General features: G+C 47.1%; 1 protein-coding gene across 1 annotated transcript in view; it reads right to left on the bottom strand.

Annotated features, from left to right (window-relative positions):
* The window catches only part of WASHC5 (WASH complex subunit 5), a 55,949-nt gene that overhangs the window by 2,494 nt on the left and 30,634 nt on the right, over nucleotides 1-22,821 (bottom strand). Inside the window, exons 17-28 of the mRNA XM_081012501.1 lie at nucleotides 22,704-22,784; nucleotides 21,014-21,115; nucleotides 19,867-20,046; nucleotides 17,946-18,070; nucleotides 17,588-17,750; nucleotides 13,713-13,815; nucleotides 11,207-11,286; nucleotides 8,512-8,615; nucleotides 7,349-7,478; nucleotides 6,405-6,501; nucleotides 4,462-4,615; nucleotides 2,362-2,449 (exon numbers count right to left, since the gene is read on the bottom strand). Of these exons, the coding sequence (XP_080868627.1) occupies nucleotides 2,362-2,449; nucleotides 4,462-4,615; nucleotides 6,405-6,501; nucleotides 7,349-7,478; nucleotides 8,512-8,615; nucleotides 11,207-11,286; nucleotides 13,713-13,815; nucleotides 17,588-17,750; nucleotides 17,946-18,070; nucleotides 19,867-20,046; nucleotides 21,014-21,115; nucleotides 22,704-22,784 (1,407 nt within the window). The remainder of the gene's footprint in view (nucleotides 1-2,361; nucleotides 2,450-4,461; nucleotides 4,616-6,404; nucleotides 6,502-7,348; nucleotides 7,479-8,511; nucleotides 8,616-11,206; nucleotides 11,287-13,712; nucleotides 13,816-17,587; nucleotides 17,751-17,945; nucleotides 18,071-19,866; nucleotides 20,047-21,013; nucleotides 21,116-22,703; nucleotides 22,785-22,821) is intronic.

Below are 22,821 nucleotides of genomic sequence, written 5' to 3'. Positions count from 1 at the left end.
CCCATAAAAACAGGATTTTTCCCCTTTGCAAAAGAAGCTTCGCAACTGTGAGCTGATCTCCCAAAAAACGGGGCTTTCCCCCTTTCCTCCTCTAAAAACTAGGTGCGTCTTTATGGTCAGGTGCATCTTATGGAGCGAAAAATACAGTAATTTTTTTTTTGGGGGGGGGGGAATGAAACTCAAATCAACCTTAAAACCCCAGACGTTTTGCCAATTTTCCAAAACTCCCTCAGCCGCTATATTCCCTGGTTAAATCCTGGATGTATGGCAACCCTAATTAAGAACCTAAGAACCAATGGCCCATCGAGTCCAGCATCCTGTTCTCACAGAGGCCAACCAGACTGCTACCTCAGACCATGGAAGCAGCGCACAGCCATCATGGCTAGTAGCCACTGAAAGCCCTCTCCTCCATTAATTTGTCTTACTCTCTTTTACAGCTTTTACAACCTTCATTGGATGCCCACGGGTTCTAGTCCTGCGAGGGAGATAAACTTCTCCCTATCCATTTCCCTTGTGCTATACCTCATTTAATAAACTTCCGTCACATCATTTTTTATTCGCCTTTTCTCCAAACAAAAAACTCCCCAATGCTGCAGCCTTTCTCCACAGCGAAGTCTCTCCACCCTTTGGATCGCTTGACAGGAAATTGACAATAATTACAGCAAGTTCATCCAAACAGCTCTACCTCTCTTTCAAATCAGAACCAGTGAAGGCAGTGAAGGTCCTGTGTGAGTGTCTGGAGGCGGTTGGAGGATGGATGGCGGCTAACAGATTGAGGTTGAACCCTGACAAGACAGAAGGACTGTTCTTGGGGGACAGGAGGCGGGCGGGTGTGGAGGACTCCCTCATCATGAATGGGGTAACTGTGCCCCTGAAGAACCAGGTGCGCAGCCTGGGAGTCATTCTGAACTCAAAGCTGTCCATGGAGGCGCAGGTGAATTCTGTGTCCAGGGTGGCTATTTATCAGCTCCATCTGGTACGCAAGCTGAGACCCTATCTGCCCACGCACTGTCTTGCCAGAGTGGTGCATGCACTAGTTATCTCTTGCTTGGATTACTGCAATGCGCTCTATGTGGGGCTACCTTTGAAGGTGACCTGGAAACTACAACTAATCCAGAATGCGGCAGCTAGACTGGTGACTGGGAGCGGCCGCTGAGACCATATAACACCGGTCTTGAAAGACCTACATTGGCTCCCAGTACATTTTCGAGCACAATTCAAAGTGTTGGTGCTGACCTTTAAAGCCCTAAACTGCCTCTGCCCAGTATACCTGAAGGAGCGTCTCCACCCCCATCGTTCTGCCCGGACACTGAGGTCCAGTGCCAAGAGCCTTCTGGCAGTTCCCTCGCTGCAAGAAGCCAAGTTACAGGGAACCAGGAAGAGGGCCTTCTCGGTAGTGGCACCCGCCCTGTGGAACACCCTCCCATCAGATGTCAAAGAGAAAAACAACTACCAGACTTTTAGAAGACATCTGAAGGCAGCCCTGTTCAGGGAAGTTTTTAATGTTTAACAGAGTACTGTATTTTAATATTTTGTTGGGAGCCTCCCAGTGTGGCTGGGGAAACCCAGCCAGATGGGCAGGGTATAAATAATAAATTATTATTATTATTGGAGACACGGAAGTCCTATTTGCTTTTCCTTTTACTAAATGTGAAAGAAGATCTTCCTGATGCCTTTGCATCATCTAAACTGGTCTGCGGCCTTTAGGTGTTCCTTTAGGTGTTCTGTGAACTTTGATTCAGCTGCCCTTCCAGTCAGTTGTTGCACAGGAATGGAGGGGGAGGATGCCATCTCGCCCTTTACCTCAGGCAACAAAATGTCTTGGGGTCACCCAGTTCATACGTTCTACCTGGCTGATAAAGGGCTACCCCGTCGTCAAGAGGTTACTTCTCAACTGGTTAAGGCCTACTCAATTCTCAATGGACAATTCCACACAGAATTCAAGTTACTGGATGTGTGCTGTTGGGGCTCTGAACTCCCATCTGCCCTAGTCACCATGACCAATGGTCAGGGATGATGGAGGTCCAAAGATTCTCAATCCCTGATCTCCTGCCCTTCTACCCGATTTTTCCCACCCACAGCTGGAGATGCCATCAAGCTTCTGGGAATGTCTACATACAAAACAGATCAGATCAGAAGGATCTTTATTTGCATCAACCACTAGCCATAGCAATGAAGTACAATGTACTCATGCAAAACACATTCTCTGTGACCCATGTCTTGAAAGTCCAACTTGCACCAAGGTCTGATCCAAAGCACAAAGGCAACCCAAAAGTCTGGATGCGCAGCAAAGAATTATTCCAGGGCTTTCTGTGTGCTTTCAGTCTCCAAGCTGAAAACTGAAACCTTTTATTTACTCACCCTTCGCGGCAACTTTGTATAACGAACATAATCTTCCAAGAAGAGCAGGGCACCTACGACATCGGCCGGCATTTCTGGGACCTTCTGGCTGTGGAAAAGACACAAAACCGAAACCTTGATGGATCGTTCAGGAGCAACAGAGAGTATCATGAGGTAGTCACACTGTTGTGGGCAGGGCATAGCTATCCTCATTTTATTTGTATGGTGCCTTTCTGTAGTTCAAACCATGCTTGAGGCAGCTCACTACAGCGAGAGACTTACACAACCCCAAACAGAACTAAAGCAGTCATGAAAAATACAGTGGTGCCTCGCAAGACGAAATTAATCCGTTCCGCGAGTCTCTTCGTCTTGCGGTTTTTTCGTCTTGCGAAGCACGGCTATTAGCGGCTTAGCGGCTATTAACAGCTTAGCGGCTATTAACGGCTTAGCAGCTTTAAGAAAAAGGAAACAAACTCGCAAGAACTCGCAAGACGTTTCGTCTTGCGAAGCAAGCCCATAGGGAAATTCGTCTTGCAGAACGACTCAAAAAACGGAAAACTCTTTCGTCTAGCGAGTTTTTCGTCTTGCGAGGCATTCGTCTTGCGGGGCACCACTGTAAAATGAAACACATCATAAGGGACACAAACATATTGAGCCGTTTCCCCATAAATCGTTAAGATGGATCTAAAAATAAAGATGCAAAAAATGAATAGCAATAACAGTAATAACCTCTACCCCTCCCAACAAAAAATTCCCCAAAGAGTACCCCAGTCCATGAGTCTGTTCAGCAGCCTCAGCTTTTGTAGCTGGAGTCAATCTTTCCCAGGCCAGGTGGGAAATGTCCTGTTGTTTTACAAAACCTAAAACAAACTGAAGCATAGGCTTGTTGCGTAGCCCAAATGCCTATCTGGTCCAACATGCTGTTTCCCTACGGTGGTCAACAGGAAGCCCACAAGCGTAAGAACAGCCCTGCTGAATCAGGTCAGTGGCCCACCTAGTCCAGCATGCTCCGTGTTCCATGTGACAGCCCTTGAGATATTTGAAGATGGCTATCATATCTCATATCATACTTTGGCTACCTCATGAGAAGGGAAGACTCCCTGGAAAAGACCCTGATGTTGGGAAAGATTGAGGGCACAAGGAGAAGGGGACGACAGAGGACGAGATGGTTGGATGGTGTTCTCGAAGCTACCAGCATGAGTTTGACCAAACTGTGGGAGGCAGTGGAAGACAGGAGTGCCTGGCGTGTTCTGGTCCATGGGGTATCTGGTGTGCGTGCAGAAGCCAGGCCCTGTGACCATGACTGGGGCCTTCCTAAGTTTGTTCTGGAGAGGCAAGGCGCAGCCTCACAGGTGAGGCTGATTGGTAACTCACAGCACCTGGTGGCAAGAGCTGGGAAGGGATATAAGGTCAGCATTTCCCTTCAGCTCTTTGCCACAGCAACACATTCCCTGCCTTGCAGTGTTTGGTTCCTTGACTCCTTGCTCCTCGGACCCTTGACTCGTGACTCCTTGCTTCCTGATCTTCAGACCCTTGACTTCCTGACTCCTTGCTCCCTGACCCTCGGACCCTTAGCTTCTTGACTCCAGGCTCTCTGACCCTCGGACTCCTGACTTCCTGACTCCTGGCTTCTGGACCCCTGTTCCTGCTCCCACCCTGCCATCTTGCCCCCGGTCCTGACGTCCCCTGCCGGGACTTTGATCGCCCGTGAACCAGACCGTGACATGGGGTCACGAAGAGTCGGATATGACTAAACAACAACAGCATCTCCTCAGAGTCTCCTCTTTTCCAGGCTAAACATACCCAGTTCCTTCAACTGTTCCTCATCAGGCTTGGTTTCCAGACCCTTGATCATCTTGGTTGCCCTCCTCTGTGCTGTTCTGCTTAAACACTTGAAAGCCTATCCTCCTCAGCCTTTATCCTACACAACAGTCAGGGCTAATGAAATAAGGCAACTTACAGAAATGCTACAGGACAGCCATCGTGGTTGGTGCCTTCCAGCTGTCTTTGTCTACAATTCCTATCTACCAAGCATGGCTAAGGGTCAGGGATGATGGGAGTTGTAGTCCAAATGCTGGGAGAGAACCACATTGCTTGGCCCTAGCTAAGCAGCAGGAGTACCTTGTGCACTGCTCCATCATTGACCGAACGAACTGGCCAATCAGGGCCAGAAACTGCTCTGTGTACCGCGAGTGAAACTGCTTCAGCAGAGTGAGCAAGCCCAGCACCAGAGGCGGCCAGTCAATAGGATCTGCTGGCTTCCTGCACACCATCCCTGAAGGAAAACAAAAAAAGAAGAGACATTTCTTAGGGATGGTGCACCCGAAAAACAGCCACCTTCTGGAGGCTGCTCCAAATTCTTCTCTCTGTGGGGGCTCACCCCTTGCGACTCAGGGGGAAGGAGGTATTCGTTTCCTTGCTGTCAAAACCAACACAGAGGAAATCCCACTATCAGCTGGGCCAAAACGAATGGCTTGTTACTTGAAGACGGCCGTCGTGTGAAGCGATTTAAAGATGGCACCTACGTCGAACCATTTGCATCCTCTGGTCATCTTGAAAAGGAGAACTATCTAGCAGGGCAGATAGCGGTAAGCTACTGGCAGGTGCAACCAGCCATAGCAAAGTGCCTTCTGTTGCTTTCCTCACCATCAGTGAATTGCCCAGTACAGACCACAACTGCCCTGACGGCTGGGTCTGATGGCAGCTATAGACCACAACAGCCCAATTAAGATTTGATGGCAGGCGATAGAATTTTTAAGAAGAGATCCAAAGAGGAGGGTGCCCTCCCAATGTTTTGAGCTACAAGATAAAACAAGCAAGATGTGGGAGCAGGGTCAGCATTGAAACACAGAACACTTACTTCATAGCAGGAAAGTAGCTTTTGTGGGAAAGGGCTGCAGCGTGAGCATAGAGCAGAAGGTTCGATCAGAGGCATCAATTCAAAGTGTTGGTTCTCTAGGTCGGGAAGGATTTCTGAAGAAATCTCTAGGCCCAGTATACCTGAAGGAGTGTCTCCACCCCCATCATCCAGCCTGGACACTGAGGTCAAGTTCCATGGCCTTCTGGCAGTTCCCTCACTACAAGAAGGTGACCTGGAAACTACAACTACCTTTGAAGGTGACCCGGAAACTACAACTAATCCAGAATGTGGCAGCTAGACTGGTGACTGGGAGCGACCGCTGAGGCCATATAACACTGGTCCTGAGAGATCTGCATTGGCTCCCAGTACTTTTCCGAGCACAATTCAAAGTGTTGGTGCTGACCTTTAAAGCCCTAAATGGCCTCCGTCCTGTATACCTGAAGGAGCGTCTCCACCCCCATTGTTCTGCCCGGACACTGAGGTCCAGCTCCGAGGGCCTTCTGGCGGTTCCCTCACTGCGAGAAGCAAAGCTACAGGGAACCAGGCAGAGGGCCTTCTCGGTAGTGGCACCAGCCCTATCAGATGTCAATGAAATAAACAACTACCTGACTTTTAGAAGACATCTGAAGGCAACCCTGTATAGGGATGTTTTCAATATGCAATGTTCCACTGCGTTTTTCTATATTCTGTTGGGAGCCACCCAGAGTAGCTGGAGCAACCCCGTCAGATGTGTGGGATACAAGAAGCAAATCATTATTATTATCTTTGAGTGTGTGTGTGTGTGTGAAAGATTTCTTCCTGAAAGCCTCTGTCAAAAAGTGTAAGCAAAACAGATCTAGATGCTCCAATAGCCTGACTCGATAAGAGGCAGCTTCCTGGGTTTTCGCCCTTCCTTTTTAAATTAAGGGTGCCCTAAAATAAATCAGTAAGTGTATCTTTTAAAAATGCGGATCAATTAAAGCTGCGAAACAATCGTTCAGATGCCCTCGCAACCTTTCCAAAGGTGCCCTAAGAAGAAAATTACACAGCTCAAAGCAAGCAGGTTCATTTACAGGTGGACATAATGAGCAACAAAGGGAATTCTGTTATACTTGCAAGCTTGCCTAAGTTAAAATGAAAGTTCTTTGTGAGTTGTCTACGCTTACAGTCTTAGCTCATGAACAAACAAGGGGGTGAGCAGAGGGAAAAAAGAGTTATACTATACCTAAGTTTTTACTGTACTGAAGTTTCGGCAACTGGGAAATCAGAAACAGAAAGTTCACGATGGGAAAATACGGCAATCGTTTTGTAGTTATGTAGATCTAGAAAGGAAATTAAAAAAAAGATGGGAGGAAGGGGAAGACATTAATATTATCTATTTTATTAGGGTTTTTGTATTACCGACCCTACAGTTTAAAGAAGCCACGACTCTTTGAAGTGGTATCACAGTGCTCTAAGTGCATGGCGTGTATGCGGCCATAAACTCACAAAATTCAGAAATATGATTTTTTTTTAATACACTGCAACTAACAGTTAACAGCGCTCACATTCTAAACGCCAGGCATGTTAAGTTCCATTTCATGTTAAGTTCCATACTCATGTTAGAATATTTACAACTAGCAAAACTGACGGGAAGAGTTAGAGGAGTACTGAACAAGAAAATATTTGGAGAATGGAGAATATTTAAGGATTATATAAGATCATATTGTACCAACCACACCATATTAGCAGAACTTGAGTGATACTTGTAAACACAACAAATACCGTTTGTGGAGTAGACAGGGACAATATTAAAGAATATAAAACTGCGGAAAAAACAATGACAGTATATACAGTACAATGATTGGAAGACTCGTTTTGTCAGAAGTCTTTTTTTATTTAAGTGCTTATTTAAGTATTAATTAGGAAGATTAAGTATTTTTTTATGCACATAAATCTGTTTTTTCTTCTTTCTTTTTTCTGTATTTTCTTCTTTCTTAATCGTTTTTTCTGTAATTTTTTTTTTGTAGTATGAGATTGTAAATTCTTTGTGTGTAATTTAAATGAATAAAGATTATCATTTACTTGTTTAAAAAATGTTCCATTTAGACTACATAAACAATGAGACCCACACTCTGAACGCTGGACGTGAGAGGGAATGATTCTCTCATGAAAGGAAAACCACATCACCTTGTTTAGCGGGGTGTGAATGCCGGCTGCCTCCAGGTAGGCTGTGATCTCATATAGAAGAGTGTTGTCTTCTTTAGGGTAAGGCAACGAGGGATCCTGGTAATGGGCCTCTATGTCAGCCAGGATTGCTCTAGAAGGGCAACAGGAAGAGAGAGCCGCTCTCAATAACCATCACTCACAAAGGCGAGCTGTGGAGGGGAGATCGCAGCCCCCACAAGCGTAGTACCCATTGTCTCAAAAACTCAAGTATCTAGTCCTCACTGCTTGAAAATGTGCAAACGAAGCCTCCTATAGTCTCACCAGCTTGGGTGGGGGCGGCAAAACAGCAGGGAAACAAGAGTCAGCCAAGGAGAGGATTTCACTGACAACACAAATGCTATTTTGAACACCCACCCACCCAAGAATAGGCAGAGAAGCAGTTATGCCAAGTACGTGAAACCTCGAATTACTTTCCATAAACAGGTGAGGTCTTCTTTTTTGATCATTTAAGGTTATATTTTTAACCATGTTTGTGAAAAAGACTTTTTTCTGGTTTGCAATTAAAAATGGGAACCTCTGAATCAGAATGTTCTCTTTCAATAGGGATGCCTTTCCCACAACCCCCAGCCTTACGGTTTAGAGTATTTTTTGTTCTTCAATGGATTTTAACCAAATTTTATATGGGGAAAGAATGAGCAGCCCAATATATTTTGCTGCCTCAAATTAGCCTTTTCCCCACCCCACCCAGCTAGGACCAGCACATTAAAAACTCTTGTTTTTAATATTAGCCTTATTCCATCCTCCCCTCACTGTAAGCTGTCTTGAGATGCCGCTGGATTGAAAGGTGGAGTATAAATCTTCAAAACAAGAAAGATATTCAATGATACTGAATATAGACCTTGCAAAAGGTTCTGGCTACAAAAATTGGGTGGGGATTGCATCTCACCCAGAATATATTGGGCTGACACCCTTTCCCCGATTCACAGGATGTGGGATGAAAAGAAAACTTCAATGGGTTTTGGGTCTCCTATGAAACTGTGACCTGGTCCCCGCCCCCCGCAGCCCTTGTTCCATCCCAAAATGCAGCACATTCTGAATGCAACCATTTTTGCTTGTAAAATGGAACTGGCCATTATCATCCTGGCGACACCAGCCAGTGATCCTCAAGGAGCTTTGATTCTTACTCATTAAGGTTCTCCAATGCAGCTGCTAAATGCTTGGAGTCAAATCTGCAGGAATAGTTAAGTTCGTTGGCGATCTGCCGTCTCAGAATCTGCATCTGGCCAACCTGGGGAAGGAGGGAAAGAAAGAAAGAAAGAAAGAAAGAAAGAAAGAAAGAAAGAAAGAAAGAACTTAAGGAGCTCATCACAAGGAAGAAGTGAAAAACGAACTTCATTGCAGCAAACATCTTGTCTTTCCAAAGTAGGGTTTACCAAGCACCAGTTAAAGGGGTGAGGTTATCAGGGGTCAGCAAACTTTTTCAGCAGGGGGCCGCTCCACTGTCCCTCGGACTTTGTGGGGGGCCGGACTATATTTTGAAAAAAAATAATGGCCCACAATTCCTATGCCCCACAAATAAAGCAGTTTTCATGTAAATACAAGAACAACATGAAACTACAGTAACTTGTCCAGCGGTATATTCTTATTAAGTTTCTTACGCAGTACACAGTACAGAAGCAATACATTTATTTATGCACCGTCAATTCAAATACCCTCTCCACAGATTCTTGTGTCGTGGGTGGAATAAAAATATCTTGTGCCTCATTTGTAAAGATTTGAAGCCAAGCCTTTGAAGTGCCTTTAATTACCCTTCTATGGTGAGTAAGGCATTCCGACAGCCACATTCCAAATATTACCTGGCCAGATTCCAGTGGGGATTTCTACAGATTGTTTCCAGTATTGGGCTATTGCTAATCACAGAAACAGCGCTAAGTCTCTGCATTTAAGGTTATTGTTTAGATTTGAGTCTGATGATAACAAGAGCTGAATTGGGTGGAAGAGACAGCGGCGTAATTTTGGAAGTAATGTGGAACACCTTTTCCCCAAAGGAGCTTAGCTACTTACAACTCCACCATGCATGAAGATAATAATAATATAATAATAATTTATTATTTATACCCCGCCCATCTGGCTGGGTTTCCCTAGCCACTCTGGGCAGCTCCCAACCGAATATTAAAAACACAGTACAGCATTAAACATTAAAATCCTCCCTAAACAGGGCTGCCTTCAGATGTTTTAAAAGTAAGATAGTTGCTTATTGCCTTGACATCTGATGGGAGGGCGTTCCACAGGGCGGGTGCCACCACCAAGAAGGCCCTCTGCCTGGTTCCCTGTAACCTCACAGTGAGGGAACCACCAGGAGGCCCTTGGAGCTGAAACTCAGTGTCTGGGTTGAATGATGGTGAGGCGTTCTCAAAGTAAAGGAAGGATTGAACTCTGATTAATAAGAATACACAGAATACACAGAGGCTTGAACCTGCAAGACTCTGGGAAGGGTGCGTATAATAATCTGGGTCTGTCCCTTCGGCCCAGGTCGTTTTATTCACAAAAGAACTTTTACAGAGTGTTTGTAAGAACCAATCAGATTTCTTCTGAGCATTTCAACAAACCCCATGTGGGGACAAAGTTAAACTACCAAAACTAATTAAGCTGGGGTAAACAAAACAGAACTACAAAGGAGTGCATCCAGCAACCCCGGAGATCATAAACAAACAATATACATAAGAAGGATGGCAAGGAGATAGGCATCTTTATTACCTTCCTGTGAAACTATTTCCAGGCCCTAAGATTGACATCCTGAGATTAACACATCAGAAAGGCTACTTCAAAGCAGCCACCCACTATCTTTCATAGCCCAGGATGCATGATGCAGCAACTGGCACCTGGCTGTGTACGTGACTTGTCAAGCAAGAGAAATGGACAGTAGAAGAAATGGCCAGAGATGCAGAGGGTTGTGGGATTTGAAGAAGCAGAGGTGTGGATTGATCAAACATCATATCAAAATAGTTTAAACCCAGTCAACGCAATGCTTTCATTGCTGACACAGATGGCCAGTGTGGTGTAGTGGTTAAAGAGCGGTAGTCTCGTAATCTGGGGAACCGGGTTCGCATCTCCGCGACTCCACATGCAGCTGCTGGGTGACCTTGGGCTAGTCACACTTCTTGAAGTCTCTCAGCCCCACTCACCTCACAGAGTGTTTGTTGTGGAGGAGGAAGGGAAAGGAGAATGTTAGCCGCTTTGAGACTCCTTAAAGGGAGTGAAAGGCGGGATATCAAATCCAAACTCTTCTTTTTCTTGCTCTATATTTGTTATAATTCCTCATAGCAATCCCACCTGATCACTACATGATGGGGGTGGAGATGCTCCTTCAGGTATCCAGGGCTGAGGCCGTTTAGGGGTTTAAAGGTCAGCACCAACACTTTGAAAGGCTCGGAAAGGTACTGGGAGCCAATGCAGGTCTCTCAGGACTGGTGTTATATGAGCGTCTCTCTCCACAGCCTTTCCAGCAAGCCCCATTTTGGTCTTCTGCAGCAGCATCGCAGCCAGACAAGAGCAGGGCTGCTGGATGAGGCCACAGGCTCATCTAACATAGCATCCTGCTTGCACAGAGGCCAGCCAGGTGCCCGTGGAAAGCCTGCAGACAGAGCACAACAACCGAGGGCCCTGTAGCTAGACATGTTTACGGCTGCTTAAGTTTTTGCAACAAACACACCCATGCAATTAGAAATAATCCTATAGATTAGGAGAAGGCAGAGGTGGGGAAGACTTTGAAGAGCTTGGGCGACGGCTGGCAAAATGCTGGGAGAATAAGTAGAGGAGTCAGACAGGGAGAACATCGTGGCCTTACCCCACGTGTAATGAACATTATTACAAAAGTACCTTCATAATTGCATCGAGGTATGCAGGCCATATCCTCTGCGTTTTGGTGACTGCTGTGGAATACACCTTGACACAATTGGCTGCAATAAAGAAAACAGGGAGAGGGAAAAACACAAAGCCCTATCATTGGAATCCTCCGTGTTTTTATTAGGCAGCGTACAGTTTTCATAGGGACGCGGGTGGCGCTGTGGGTTAAACCACAGAGCCTAGGACTTGCCGATCAGAAGGTCGGCGGTTCAAATCCCCGCGACGGGGTGAGCTCCCGTTGCTCAGTCCCTGCTCCTGCCAACCTAGCAGTTCGAAAGCACAAAAGTGAAAGTAGATAAATAGGTATCACTCCGGCGGGAAGGTAAACGGCATTTCCGTGCACTGCTCTGGTTCGCCAGAAGCGGCTTAGTCATGCTGGCCACATGACCCAGAAGCCGTATGCTGGTTCCCCCGGCCAATAAAGTGAGATGAGCGCCGCAACCCCAGAGACGGCCACGACTGGACCTAATGGTCAGGGGTCCCTTTACCTTTTTACAGGTTCCATGCTACTCAGAATCCACCTTAAGGGTTGGCATTGCAAATTGTGTTTCCTCCCTTCCTACATGGAACCACACGGACCACGGTATCTGTAGCCTGGAAAACTGTGACGCTTACTCCCCTGCCCCTTTGTGCATCTCCCATCATGTCAAAAGGTGATTAACAGCAAGATAAATACATACAGTGGTACCTCGGTTTACGAACAACCTGGTTCACGAACAACTCGGAACCCGAACGCTGCAAACCTGGAAGTAGGTGTTCCAGTTTTCAAACTTTGCCCCGGAAGCCGAACGTGCTTCTGTTTTCACTGTTGCGCAGCAAATTTGAGTCCCCCGCATAGTAATTAAGCCTATTCCCTCCCGCTTCTGCCCTTGAACGGCTCGTTTGCATCCCCCCCTTTTATTTTAAGCCAGGCATAGGCAAACTCGGCCCTCCAGATGTTTTGGGACTACAACTCCCATCATCCCTAGCTAACGGGACCAGTTGTCAGGGATGATGGGAATTGTAGCTTCAAAACATCAGGAGGGCCGAGTTTGCCTATGCCTGTTTTAAGCCTTTTCCCTCCCGCTTCTGCCCTTGCCCCGCTCGTTTCAGCCCCCCCATCGTTAATTAAAGCCTTCCATTTCTACAGTGTTCTGAGGTGATATTTGGTGTTTTTGCTATTTTTTTTTGAATTTTTGTTTGTGTGACTTTTTTCATTTTTGTGATAGTGGCTTGTTTTTCGTGCAGGTAAGGAAAAAAAATATTTTTAATTTTTATCATCTACAATACTTTCTTATTTATCTTATAGTACAGAACATTGATTACTGCTTTCATTTTATGGATCAATGGTCTTATTAAATAGTAAAATCCATGTTAAAGTGCTGTTTTAGGGGTTGTTTTACATCGTCTGGAACGGATTAATCCATTTTTCATTATTTTCTATGGGAAAGCTCGCCTTGGTTTAAGAACGCTTTGGTTTAAGAACGTACTTCCAGAACGGATTAAGTTCATAAACCGAGGTACCACTGCATATAGATAGGATACCACCCCCTGCAGTTTTATCTTCCAACTCCTGAATGCAGTGATTCCTAAACTGTGGCCCGCAAGCTTCATTCAGGAGGTCTGTGGAGTTTGCATTAAATATCCACACTGGCTTTTAGCAGTACTTTTGTTGCTTTTTTCCTTTCCTTTTGCATGTATCGCATTTTATTCTATTGCAGTTTGAGCTCCGCAGCATTCAATAAAATGTATACAATAAATTGTAATACAGTGGTGCCCCGCAAGACGAATGCCTCGCAAGACGGAAAACCCGCTAGACGAAAGGGTTTTCCGTTTTGGAGGTGCTTCGCAAAACGAATTTCCTATGGGCTTGCTTCGCAAGACGAAAATGTCTTGCGAGTTCCTGCGGGGTTTTTTCCCTTCCCCCCCCTTTTTCCCAAGCCGCTAAGCCGCTTAACAGCTGATCCGCTAAGCCGCTTAACAGTTGATCCGTTAAGCCACTAAGCCGCTTATCAGCTGATCCGCTAAGCCGCTTAACAGCTGATCCGTTAAGCCACTAAGCCGCTTATCAGCTGATCCGCTAAGCCCGCTAAGCCGCTAATAGCGCTAATCCGCTAAACCGCTAATGGGCTTGCTTCGCAAGACGAAAAAAACCGCAAGACGAAGAGACTCGCGGAACGGATTCTTTTCGTCTTGCGAGGCACCACTGTATGTAAGAAATGAAAGAAGAAAGATACGGTTGAAAATTGTGCTGCATCTAGTGCAGTTCGTTGCAATGACTGCAACAGGAAGGAAAAATGTTTAGCAGACCAGCAGGAGCCTCCGCAGTTTCCCAGTGGTCTGTGGGGCAAAGAAGCCTGAAGGTGAGAGCCTGATCATTTTTGTCACCTACTTGCAGAAGAACGGCAGCCCACCTGCATACCTCCTGAAAACTTCTCAAGCGATTCATCGTTTGAGAATCTGTTTTCTAGCCTGGAACTCTGGTGGAAAGGATTCTTACCCACAATTCCCTTCAAAGGGTTGACAGCGTTTGTGAGAGATTTCAAGGCGTCGTGTACACCTTTGTCACGTAGCACCGTCTTCTGAAACATGCTGAGGAAATTCTAAAGCAAAACAAAAAGAACATTTAAGGCCACAGCTGGCGATCTCCTTCGGAGCAAGTCCGCCACTCAAGTGTGTGCATGAGAAAGCAATTCATATCAGCACCGGTCACAAATTTAAATAGTAATAATAAGTTGCAAAGACGCAAACAAGTTCTGGCATCCGTTTCTCAGAGCGGAGGCCCTAGAAAACTGAAGCCTCGGTCCTCCACTCTGCAAAATGGGGATAATAGTGACCTATTCTCCTAGCAGCGCTGGATTTAGGGTGCTGTAGGCGGTTCTCTCACACAGGGCGCTGAGCCAAGGGGGTGCAAAATTGAGAAGATCCATAACTGAAAAAGATCCCTTTGAGGGTGCCAAATTTTGGGCGCCATTTTACGTAAGATTACCCAAGGCCGTCCCTGCTCCTAGGTCTACTTCATGGGCAAATGAAACCAATGTTCCAGAAAGCACCTATAGCTTGAGGGCATGATCTGTCCTCTCCCACCATTGCAACTCTGGGCACCTGGTCTTTAGCTGGAAGGGGATTCAGATAGATAATTTATTACGGTCAAAGACCAGCTCACATAACATAACACAATAAAAACAGCGTTAGATAAAAGATAAAATATACAACCAGAGCAGATTGCAGCAATAGCTTGTGAATTAAAATTGAGATATATACCTACACCTGTACAACTGAGATTTGGGCTACTATAAAAAATTGACCCTCAGGTGCCCCAAAGGGCAACTTCAGCATTTCCCTATTAAGCTATTTTATTCTAGAGGATGATCTGTGCCTACAAATCTGGGCGCAGAATCTGGCTACCAGCCAGGTCGTCTTATGATCTTTGCCTAAGAGGAGAGAATTAAGTTTAGACTTGTCTGAAAGATTGGCAATCCTCTTCAGCAAAGGATCAATGGTGTCTCTACGGATCTCAACATAAAAAGGACATCTAAAAAATATATGTTCGGGGCTTCCTATTTCCCCTAATGGGCAGGTACAAAGTCTCTGAGAGTACGGGACCCTTCTATAGGAGCCTTCCAGAACCGGTGAGGGCAAGGCCGAGCTTCTAGCAAGAGTAAAAGCCCTTCTTGTGTTTCTGGGTGTGAGGGAATACAGATATGCTGTTGGAGCGGCTGGAAGGGGATTCAATTTCCATGCCTCCTCCCTCAAATTGACAGATCCAACAACTCTGGCTACGCAGGCTTTGGAAAGAGAGAGGAGAGCAGCCGATGAAAGCAGAATCACTCAGTCCTTCTGTGAGATACATGGAAGGAGCTCCGATCCCAGGTAATGCACACACCTGCTGCACATCTGGAGCAACGTATGCCCAAGACAAGAGGCTATTGTTGGGAATCTGAATACACGCAGCTACTCACACAGAGGCAATTAAGATTTGGCAGACAGCCAAAAGGTCATGTGAAGGAGTAAATCTGCCTGGTGATACAGAAGGCATGGAGACAGCTCCTTGATTGGTCAAGCTCTCCCAAGGGAGTGATAATTAATGGCCTACTAACTGGAACGTGAGCTAGTATGGGTTTGAGTGTATGAGTTGTGAGTCATGTAAGAGAAAGCTAGCAAAAGATCCGTGTTCTGTTCCTGTAAATAGTCCGCTGTATATAATAAACACCTAACTACAAGTTCCTGGTTCCTGCTTCATCTATCATGTCTGCAGTCAAGTCGCCAATTGCTTCTGTGGATTCTGTGTTTACTTTGCTAGGTCTGGCTAAGGTCTTGCAACTAGTCAGAAAGTTGTGAAACACCAATAGGTTTTGCCAATAGCTATATACTGTCTTATGGCAGAAATGGAACCCGTGGACCTCAGATGTGGACTGCAACTCTCATAGGACGTGGGTGGCGCTGCGGTCTAAACCACTGAGCCTCTTGAGCTTGGCGATCGGAAGGTCGGCGGTTCGAATCGCCGCAACAGCTCCTGCTGCTGTCCCAGCTCCTGGCAACCTAGCAGTTCGAAAGCACACCAGTGCAAGTAGATAAACAGGTACCGCTGCGGCAGGAAGGTAAACGGTGTTTCTGTGTGCTCTGACTTCCGTCACGGTCCTCCATGCACGAGAAGTGGTTTAGTCATGCTGGCCACATGACCCAGAAAGCTGTCTGCGGCTCCCTCGGCCTGAAGCAAGATGAGCACTGCAAACCCACAGTCACCTTTGACTGGACTTAACCGCCCAGGGGTCCTTTACCTTGCCTGCAATTCTTATCCCTCCATACCATTGGAAATGCTGGCTGCGGCTGAAGGGAGTTGGGAGTCCAAAAGCATATGGAAGGTTACAGGTCCCCTCTCCCTGCCCTATGCTGATCTCACCCCCCTCGAATTTGCAGCTTTGCACTGGCACAGAGATGATTGTGAGCAGCCATAGCTCAGAGGCAGAGCAGAAGCCATGCGTGAAAAAGGCCCACAATTCAAACCCACACATGCCCAATTAGAGCAGTGGTACTCAAAGGGTGCGGTGTGGAAGGAGAGGATGGCGTATGTGGGAGGAAGATAAGGGTAAAAAATACTGTATCTTGGGAATATATCTTACGTTCTCATGTTAAGCTGCATTGTTTTGCATTTCTGGTTGTTCCCTGATGATACCTTAAGGAAGTTTGTGTCCAATGTGTAATATACTGTATTTTTCGCTCTATAGGACGTACCGGACCATAGGAGGCACCGGTGTTCTCCCCCTCTAAAACAAGTTGCGTTCAAGGTGCATTCACCCAAAGCCTCCGGAGCGCAGCGGGAGTTACCGCTGCGCTCTGGAGACTCCAGGCGGCTACCTTGGAAGCCTGGAGAGCGAGAGGGGTCGGTGTGCACTGACCCCTCTCGCTCTCCAGGCTTCAGTGAAGGCAACCCGAAGCCTCTGGAACGTGGCGGGCGTTCCTGCTGGGCTCCGGAGGCTTCAGGTTCCTTTCGACCTGCTCTTTGGGGCTGGCAGGGGGAAGTGCTGCTTTCCCCCACCACCAGCCCCAAAGAGCAGGTCAGGGAACAGCGCAAAGGCTGCGCACAGCCTTGCCACTGCCCCCCGAGCTTGTGGGGCTGGCGGTGGGGGAAAGCGCTGCTTTCCCCCACCGCCAGCCTCAAAGATCCCTGAAGCCTTTGGAGCGCAGCGGGACCTCGCACTGCACTCCAAAGGCTTGAGGCTTCAGGGACAGCCTTTGTAGCCTCCGCAGGGCAGCAGGGTGAAGGCACCCCGCTGCCCTGCGGAGGCTTTGCACAGCCATCCCCAAGCTAGAACAGCGAGACGGAGCACTGCGCAGCGCTCCGTCTCCCTGTTCTGGCTTTGGGCTTAGCCGCGCAGCCTGCATTCGCTCTATAGGACACACACACATTTTCCCTTAATTTTTGGAGGGGAAAAAGTGTGTCCTATAGAGCGAAAAACACGGTACACAGTGTCCTTTGTTATAAGCACTGAATTAGAAGAATCAGGTTGAGAAAGTGCTGGGAAATATCCCTCTCCCAAGATATATGACGTGCTGGGAGACAATATTAGCCAACGTGGATCTATGGCTTATAAAGTGATGGATTGTGAAATGGTAGTATTAAGTAGGAATTGTCAAGGCGTTCTTGCCATGCTAGGTGATGAGCAACCTAACAACATCATAATAAGCAATCAAAGGGTGACTGAAGGCCATTTTCTTGTTTTCGCTGACGGTTGCGTAACTAGCATGGCATGGGAAAAGTGGGCAAATCCAAAAGGACAGAGGGCAGTTCTCTCCCCAAGACGCTGGAATTGCACCTCCCCAGGCAGTGGTTTGCTTTTGCTCAACTCCTGGAGCACCCTACGCTTGGGTTACCTGCAGCTCTTTCACAATCATGAAGCAGAGAAGCCTGTCGAGACCATTCAGCCCAAAGGTGCCCAGGGTGTCCTGGATTTCGGAAAACAGGCGGCTGTTGGACACTTCCTGGTGCGTTCGCAGATCGTACCAGGTGTTCAGTGGGTCAATGTAGCAGGCACTTCTGCAAGAGGCAAGGGGGATGGAGAGGCTTCCATGAAACTTCTATGCCTAAGTCCTTATCTTTCCTATGTGTCCTCCCCCTCCCCCACAACTCTGGTGGGCAAATGTTAAGCCCAGACTTTTCATAATACGTTTATGCAAACATCAGGCTTTCAGAAACCTGGACAACAATATGCAAGCTGCACACGGCGCTCACTTTGGGTCTGTGATCCTCAGGATCTCTCGGCAGAGCCGGCCAATGAAGGTAGCGGATTCATCCACAGGTGCAAATGTTGGTATTGGGATATGTGTAGACTGATACATGCTTTGCCAGTCCTGGATCTGAAAGATATGCAGGTCGGAAGTAACTCTTTGATTACAACGAGGACGATAACTACAGCATTATTAGTGGTACAGTATTTTACAAAATGGTTTTGCTTTGAGGTTCAAAACACCATGGCTTGTATCTAATGCATTCCATCAGTAGAAGGATTTTTGCTTGTGCAAAAGACTTCCCCCGCCCTACCCCACACGCTTAGATTTGTTCTGGGGCTTCCCTCAACCCCACAGAGCAGATTTGGGGGAGAGGAGAAAGGTGGTAGGTTCCATTTTGGAAATCATTGCACTGAAGAAACGTATTAGCTGGATACCACCCCATGTTGCTATTACATCTGGCTTTGTGCAGTGATTGTTCTGTACAGCGGTACCTCGGGTTAAGAACTTAATTCGTTCCGGAGGTCTGTTCTTAACCTGAAACTGTTCTTAACCTGAAGCACCACTTTAGCTAATGGGGCCTCCTGCTGCCGCCGCGCGATTTCTGTTCTCATCCTGAAGCAAAGTTCTTAACCATAGAATCATAGAATCCTAGAGTTGGAAGAGACCACAAGGGCCATCGAGTCCAACCCCCTGCCAAGCAGGAAACACCATCAGAGCACTCTGACATATGGTTGTCAAGCCTCTGCTTAAAGACCTCCAAAGAAGGAGACTCCACCACATTCCTTGGCAGCAAATTCCGCTGTCGAACAGCTCTTACTGTCAGGAAGTTCTTCCTAATGTTTAGGTGGAATCTTCTTTCTTGTAGTTTGGATCCATTGCTCCGTGTCCGCTTCTCTGGAGCAGCAGAAAACAACCTTTCTCCCTCCTCTATGTGACATCCTTTTATATATTTGAACATGGCTATCATATCACCCCTTAACCTCCTCTTCTCCAGGCTAAACATGCCCAGCTCCCTTAGCCGTTCCTCATAAGGCATCGTTTCCAGGCCTTTGACCATACTATTTCTGGGTTAGTGGAGTCTGTAACCTGAAGCGTCTGTAACCTGAGGTACCACTGTATTTTGGGTGCCCCTCAGCAAGATACGCTTAGTAGGCCTTCTTCATTCTGGATGAGGTGGAGCACCAGTCTTAAATCAGATTGCTGCCCTCTACTGGTGCCTAAAATCCATTCAGGAAGCATCAACAACAACAAAACAGCAAGTCATCTTCAGCTTCGCCTACTACTCTTCCCTCCTCTGCCCGATAGGTCTTGCACAATGCTTTGCTGCAGGTATCTGGAAACAGCAACTGGAACAACGCAGACTAACTGGGGAAGGGCTCTAGAGAATCTGCTTTTGCACGCAAAATGTCCCAAACAGGGCTGGGAAAGATCCCTGCCTCCGGGAAGGTGCTTGCTTCCTAGTCAGTGGAGACCAGGGATCGGGAGCCTGCGACTCTCTGGATTGTGTTGGGACTCCAAATCCCATCGTCTCTGATTACGGGCAACGCTGGCTGGAGCGGATGGGAGCTGGAGTCTAGCAACATCTGCAGGGCCACAGTTTCCCCATCCCTGGTGTAGACAACACTTAGTTGGATGGGCCAGCGGAGTAAAGGAAGCTTCCTAGGTTCTTAAGCTAAGAGCCCGATTCTAAATCTTTCACTGATGCACAAGCAAACTGTCCTGGGCTGGCTTGCATTGTGGTCACAATGCAACCAATACTTGGATTCCAACTCTATACCTTTCAGGGCACTCCACCCCTTATCGCTAAATCTGCAAGTGGAGCTGATTGTAGGATCAAACACATTAAAAAAAGGGTGTGTGTGGAGTCAATATTTTTGAACCGCCCAGATGTTATGAAGCTCATCACCAAGAATGACTTGTACCTTGGTCCTCAAGAAGTTATTGCACTCCTGTTCCACATTGTAATTGATAATCCGGGACACCTCTTCCTGCCAAATCTTCAAGCCGTAGATGTTGACATAATCCTGGATATACTCAAAAGAGCGGTGGAACCCATCCATTGTGGCTGCCATGTCTTTCAGCTTGGGCATGAGTTCACTGGGCTGCGGAAAGAGGGGAAAAAACGAAAATGACACCCAGCATTTATTTCTCTTAGAGTTCATCATTATTTTTTTTTGTAATCAGCAAGGTTGGGACAGGGGAGAGAGAAGATTTAGACCCCTAAGTAACAAATACAATTTAAGTAAGCATTTCTGTAGTGCCTGTCACAGTGAACTATTTTGTTGTTGTTGTTTAGTCATTTAGTCGTGTCTGACTCTTCGTGACCCCATGGACCAGAGCACGCCAGGCACTTCTGTCTTCCACTGCCTCCCGCAGTTTGGTCAGACTCATGTTTGTAGCTTCGAGAACACTGTCCAACCATCTCGTCCTCTGTCGTCCCCTTCTCCTTGTGCCCTCCATCTTTCCCAACATCAGGGTCTTTTCCAGGGAGTCTTCTTTTCTCCTGAGGTGGCCAAAGTATTGGAGCCTCAGCTTCAGGATCTGTCCTTCCAGTGAGCACTCAGGGGTGATTTCCTTCAGAATGGACAGGTTTGATCTTCTTGCAGTCCATGGGACTCTCATAGCCTACACAAACTCTTGACACCCACGGTTTTCTTCTCTCCAAGCAAACCACAGGAGGAAGCTAGGTTTTTTTCTTGGATTTGTCTCTTAGGTAATTTGGAGAGAAACTCTCCAAATTGTGGTTTGCACATAGCACTAAGTCAGAGCTCTGGTTCCTGCATGGAGCGAAGGAGTCAAACGAGGGCAATCTGAGCTGCATGCACGAGCACTCGGCTTGTTCACAGTAAACCGTGGTTTCTCTTGACCACATTTTGCCATGGCATGCAAACCAAGCTGTCTGCATGGCATGCAAACCAAACTTGAGAGCAGAGCCCAAATCTGAAAAGAAAATATAAGCAAGCAAAGGAAGGAAGGAAACCTGCATATAACCGTAATAGCAACTGGTCACAGCAAGTGGGTGTAGGGAAGGAAAGAAAAATGGGGGAAATTGAGGGATGTGTTTGACACCTTGGCTCTGGGGTTGAAGATAAGCCCTCTGTGCAGTGCTAGGGCCACTCGTTTCACCAACTCTTTCCTTATACCATCTTCTAGCAGCTGTTTGGGATCCACCTAAGGTGAGCAAAGAAAGAAAGAAGCCATTATGTACAAAAACCCTTCCTACGAATGTCAGTGCAAAACCTTGGAGCCGTGTGACAGGAGCAAGCCAGCAGTAATCACACACAGCAATTTGGAGTTAATTATGTATTAACAAAAACAGGGGAGTCAGGCCTAATGAACACAGCAACTCACCTCTGGCAGGTCTGGCCCTCATGAAGCAGTTGCTGACACTTAAGTTCCCTGCCTCCTCACAGCCATCTAAGTCCCCTCCTCTCCAGGGTTTCCCCCCAAGCGATCTGAGACTGTGCCTGCATGAAGCTAACTTCTCTTCTGCTCTTTTCATGCCTCTCCTGGTTCTGGGAGACCAGAGGAATTACCATATTTTTCGCTCTATAAGACGCACCCCCCCTCCAAAAATTAAGGGGAAATGTGTGTGCGTCTTACGGAGCGAATACAGGCTCCATGACTTCAGCGAAAGCAACGCGAAGCCTCTGAAGCACAGTGGGAGTGCTTCCACCGCGCTCCGGAGGCTTCATGTTGCTTTTGCTGAAGCCTGGAGAGCGAGAGGGGTGGGTGCGCACCGATCCCTCTTGCTCTCCTGGCTTCGCTTTGCTGGATAGGCGCTCCGCAGCTTTCCCTCTCTGCACAGTGCCCCTTCAGCGAAGCGGGAGGAGAAATGGAAGGGGCTCTGTTTCTCCTGCCGCTTCACTGAAGGGGTGCTGCGCAGAGAGGGAGAGAATTTTTTTTACTTGGTCTCCCCCTCTAAAACTAGGTGCATCCTATAGAGCGAAAAATACGGTAGTTGCAGCAGAAGAGGGAGACACCCATGCCTCTCCACCAGCTGGACTCATCTCTGTCTTTCGGCCTTCTACCTCTCCTACTTCAGCTTCTGCCTCTGATTCTGGACTTCTCTCTGCCAGAGACTCCCCCCACTCACTAAGCCCTGTTACCCCATCAGCCTCCAGATCCCTCCTCCTCCCAGTCTGAGCACAGCTGCTTCTCAGAAATGCTTCCATTGTTTGTTATAAGCGCTTGTCGGCTTTCCACGAGAAAATGTCTCAAGGCGACTTGTAAATCCATAATACAGTGGTACTTCGGGTTAAGAACTTAATTCGTTCTGGAGGTCCGTTCTTAACCTGAAACTGTTCTTAACCTGAAGCACCACTTTAGCTAATGGGGCCTCCTGCTGCTGCCGGAGCACAATTTCTGTTCTCATCCTGAAGTAAAGTTCTTAACCCGAGGTACTATTTCTGGGTTAGCAGAGTCTGTAACCTGAAACGTCTGTAACCTGAAGTATCTGTAACCCGAGGTACCACTGTATACAACTTGGCAACCAAATGCTCAGAAATATCGTTCCTAAAAGTGCTTGTCCTACAGGAACTATGGAAAGAGTGGGCCCTGGAATTGCAGCAAGCGGAAAAGCTTTAGCCTGGCACCTAAAAGCTGACAGTGATGGCACCAGGCATGCTTCCTTGGGGAGAGCATCCCATGGAAGCCACCACCGAAAAGGCCTATTCTTGCCTTGCCGCACTCTGCACCTGTCTTAGGGGACCCACAGCTTTCTAGTTTTCTCCAGCCTGATGGAATGAAAAACGATTACCTTGATGATTCCGACCAGTGTCGTTTTCATCATCAGAATGCCTTCTGTGAAGATCGAGATGGCGTGCGTAAGCTTAGCGACCTTTGGGGACAGGAGGAGAAGCTAGCAGTTAAAAAAG

Source organism: Podarcis pityusensis (assembly GCF_964106645.2).
Source record: "Podarcis pityusensis genome assembly, chromosome: 7".
Classification (NCBI taxonomy): domain Eukaryota; kingdom Metazoa; phylum Chordata; class Lepidosauria; order Squamata; family Lacertidae; genus Podarcis; species Podarcis pityusensis.
Note: the sequence above shows the minus strand (reverse complement) of the source record. Positions and strands in the feature narration are given on the sequence as shown.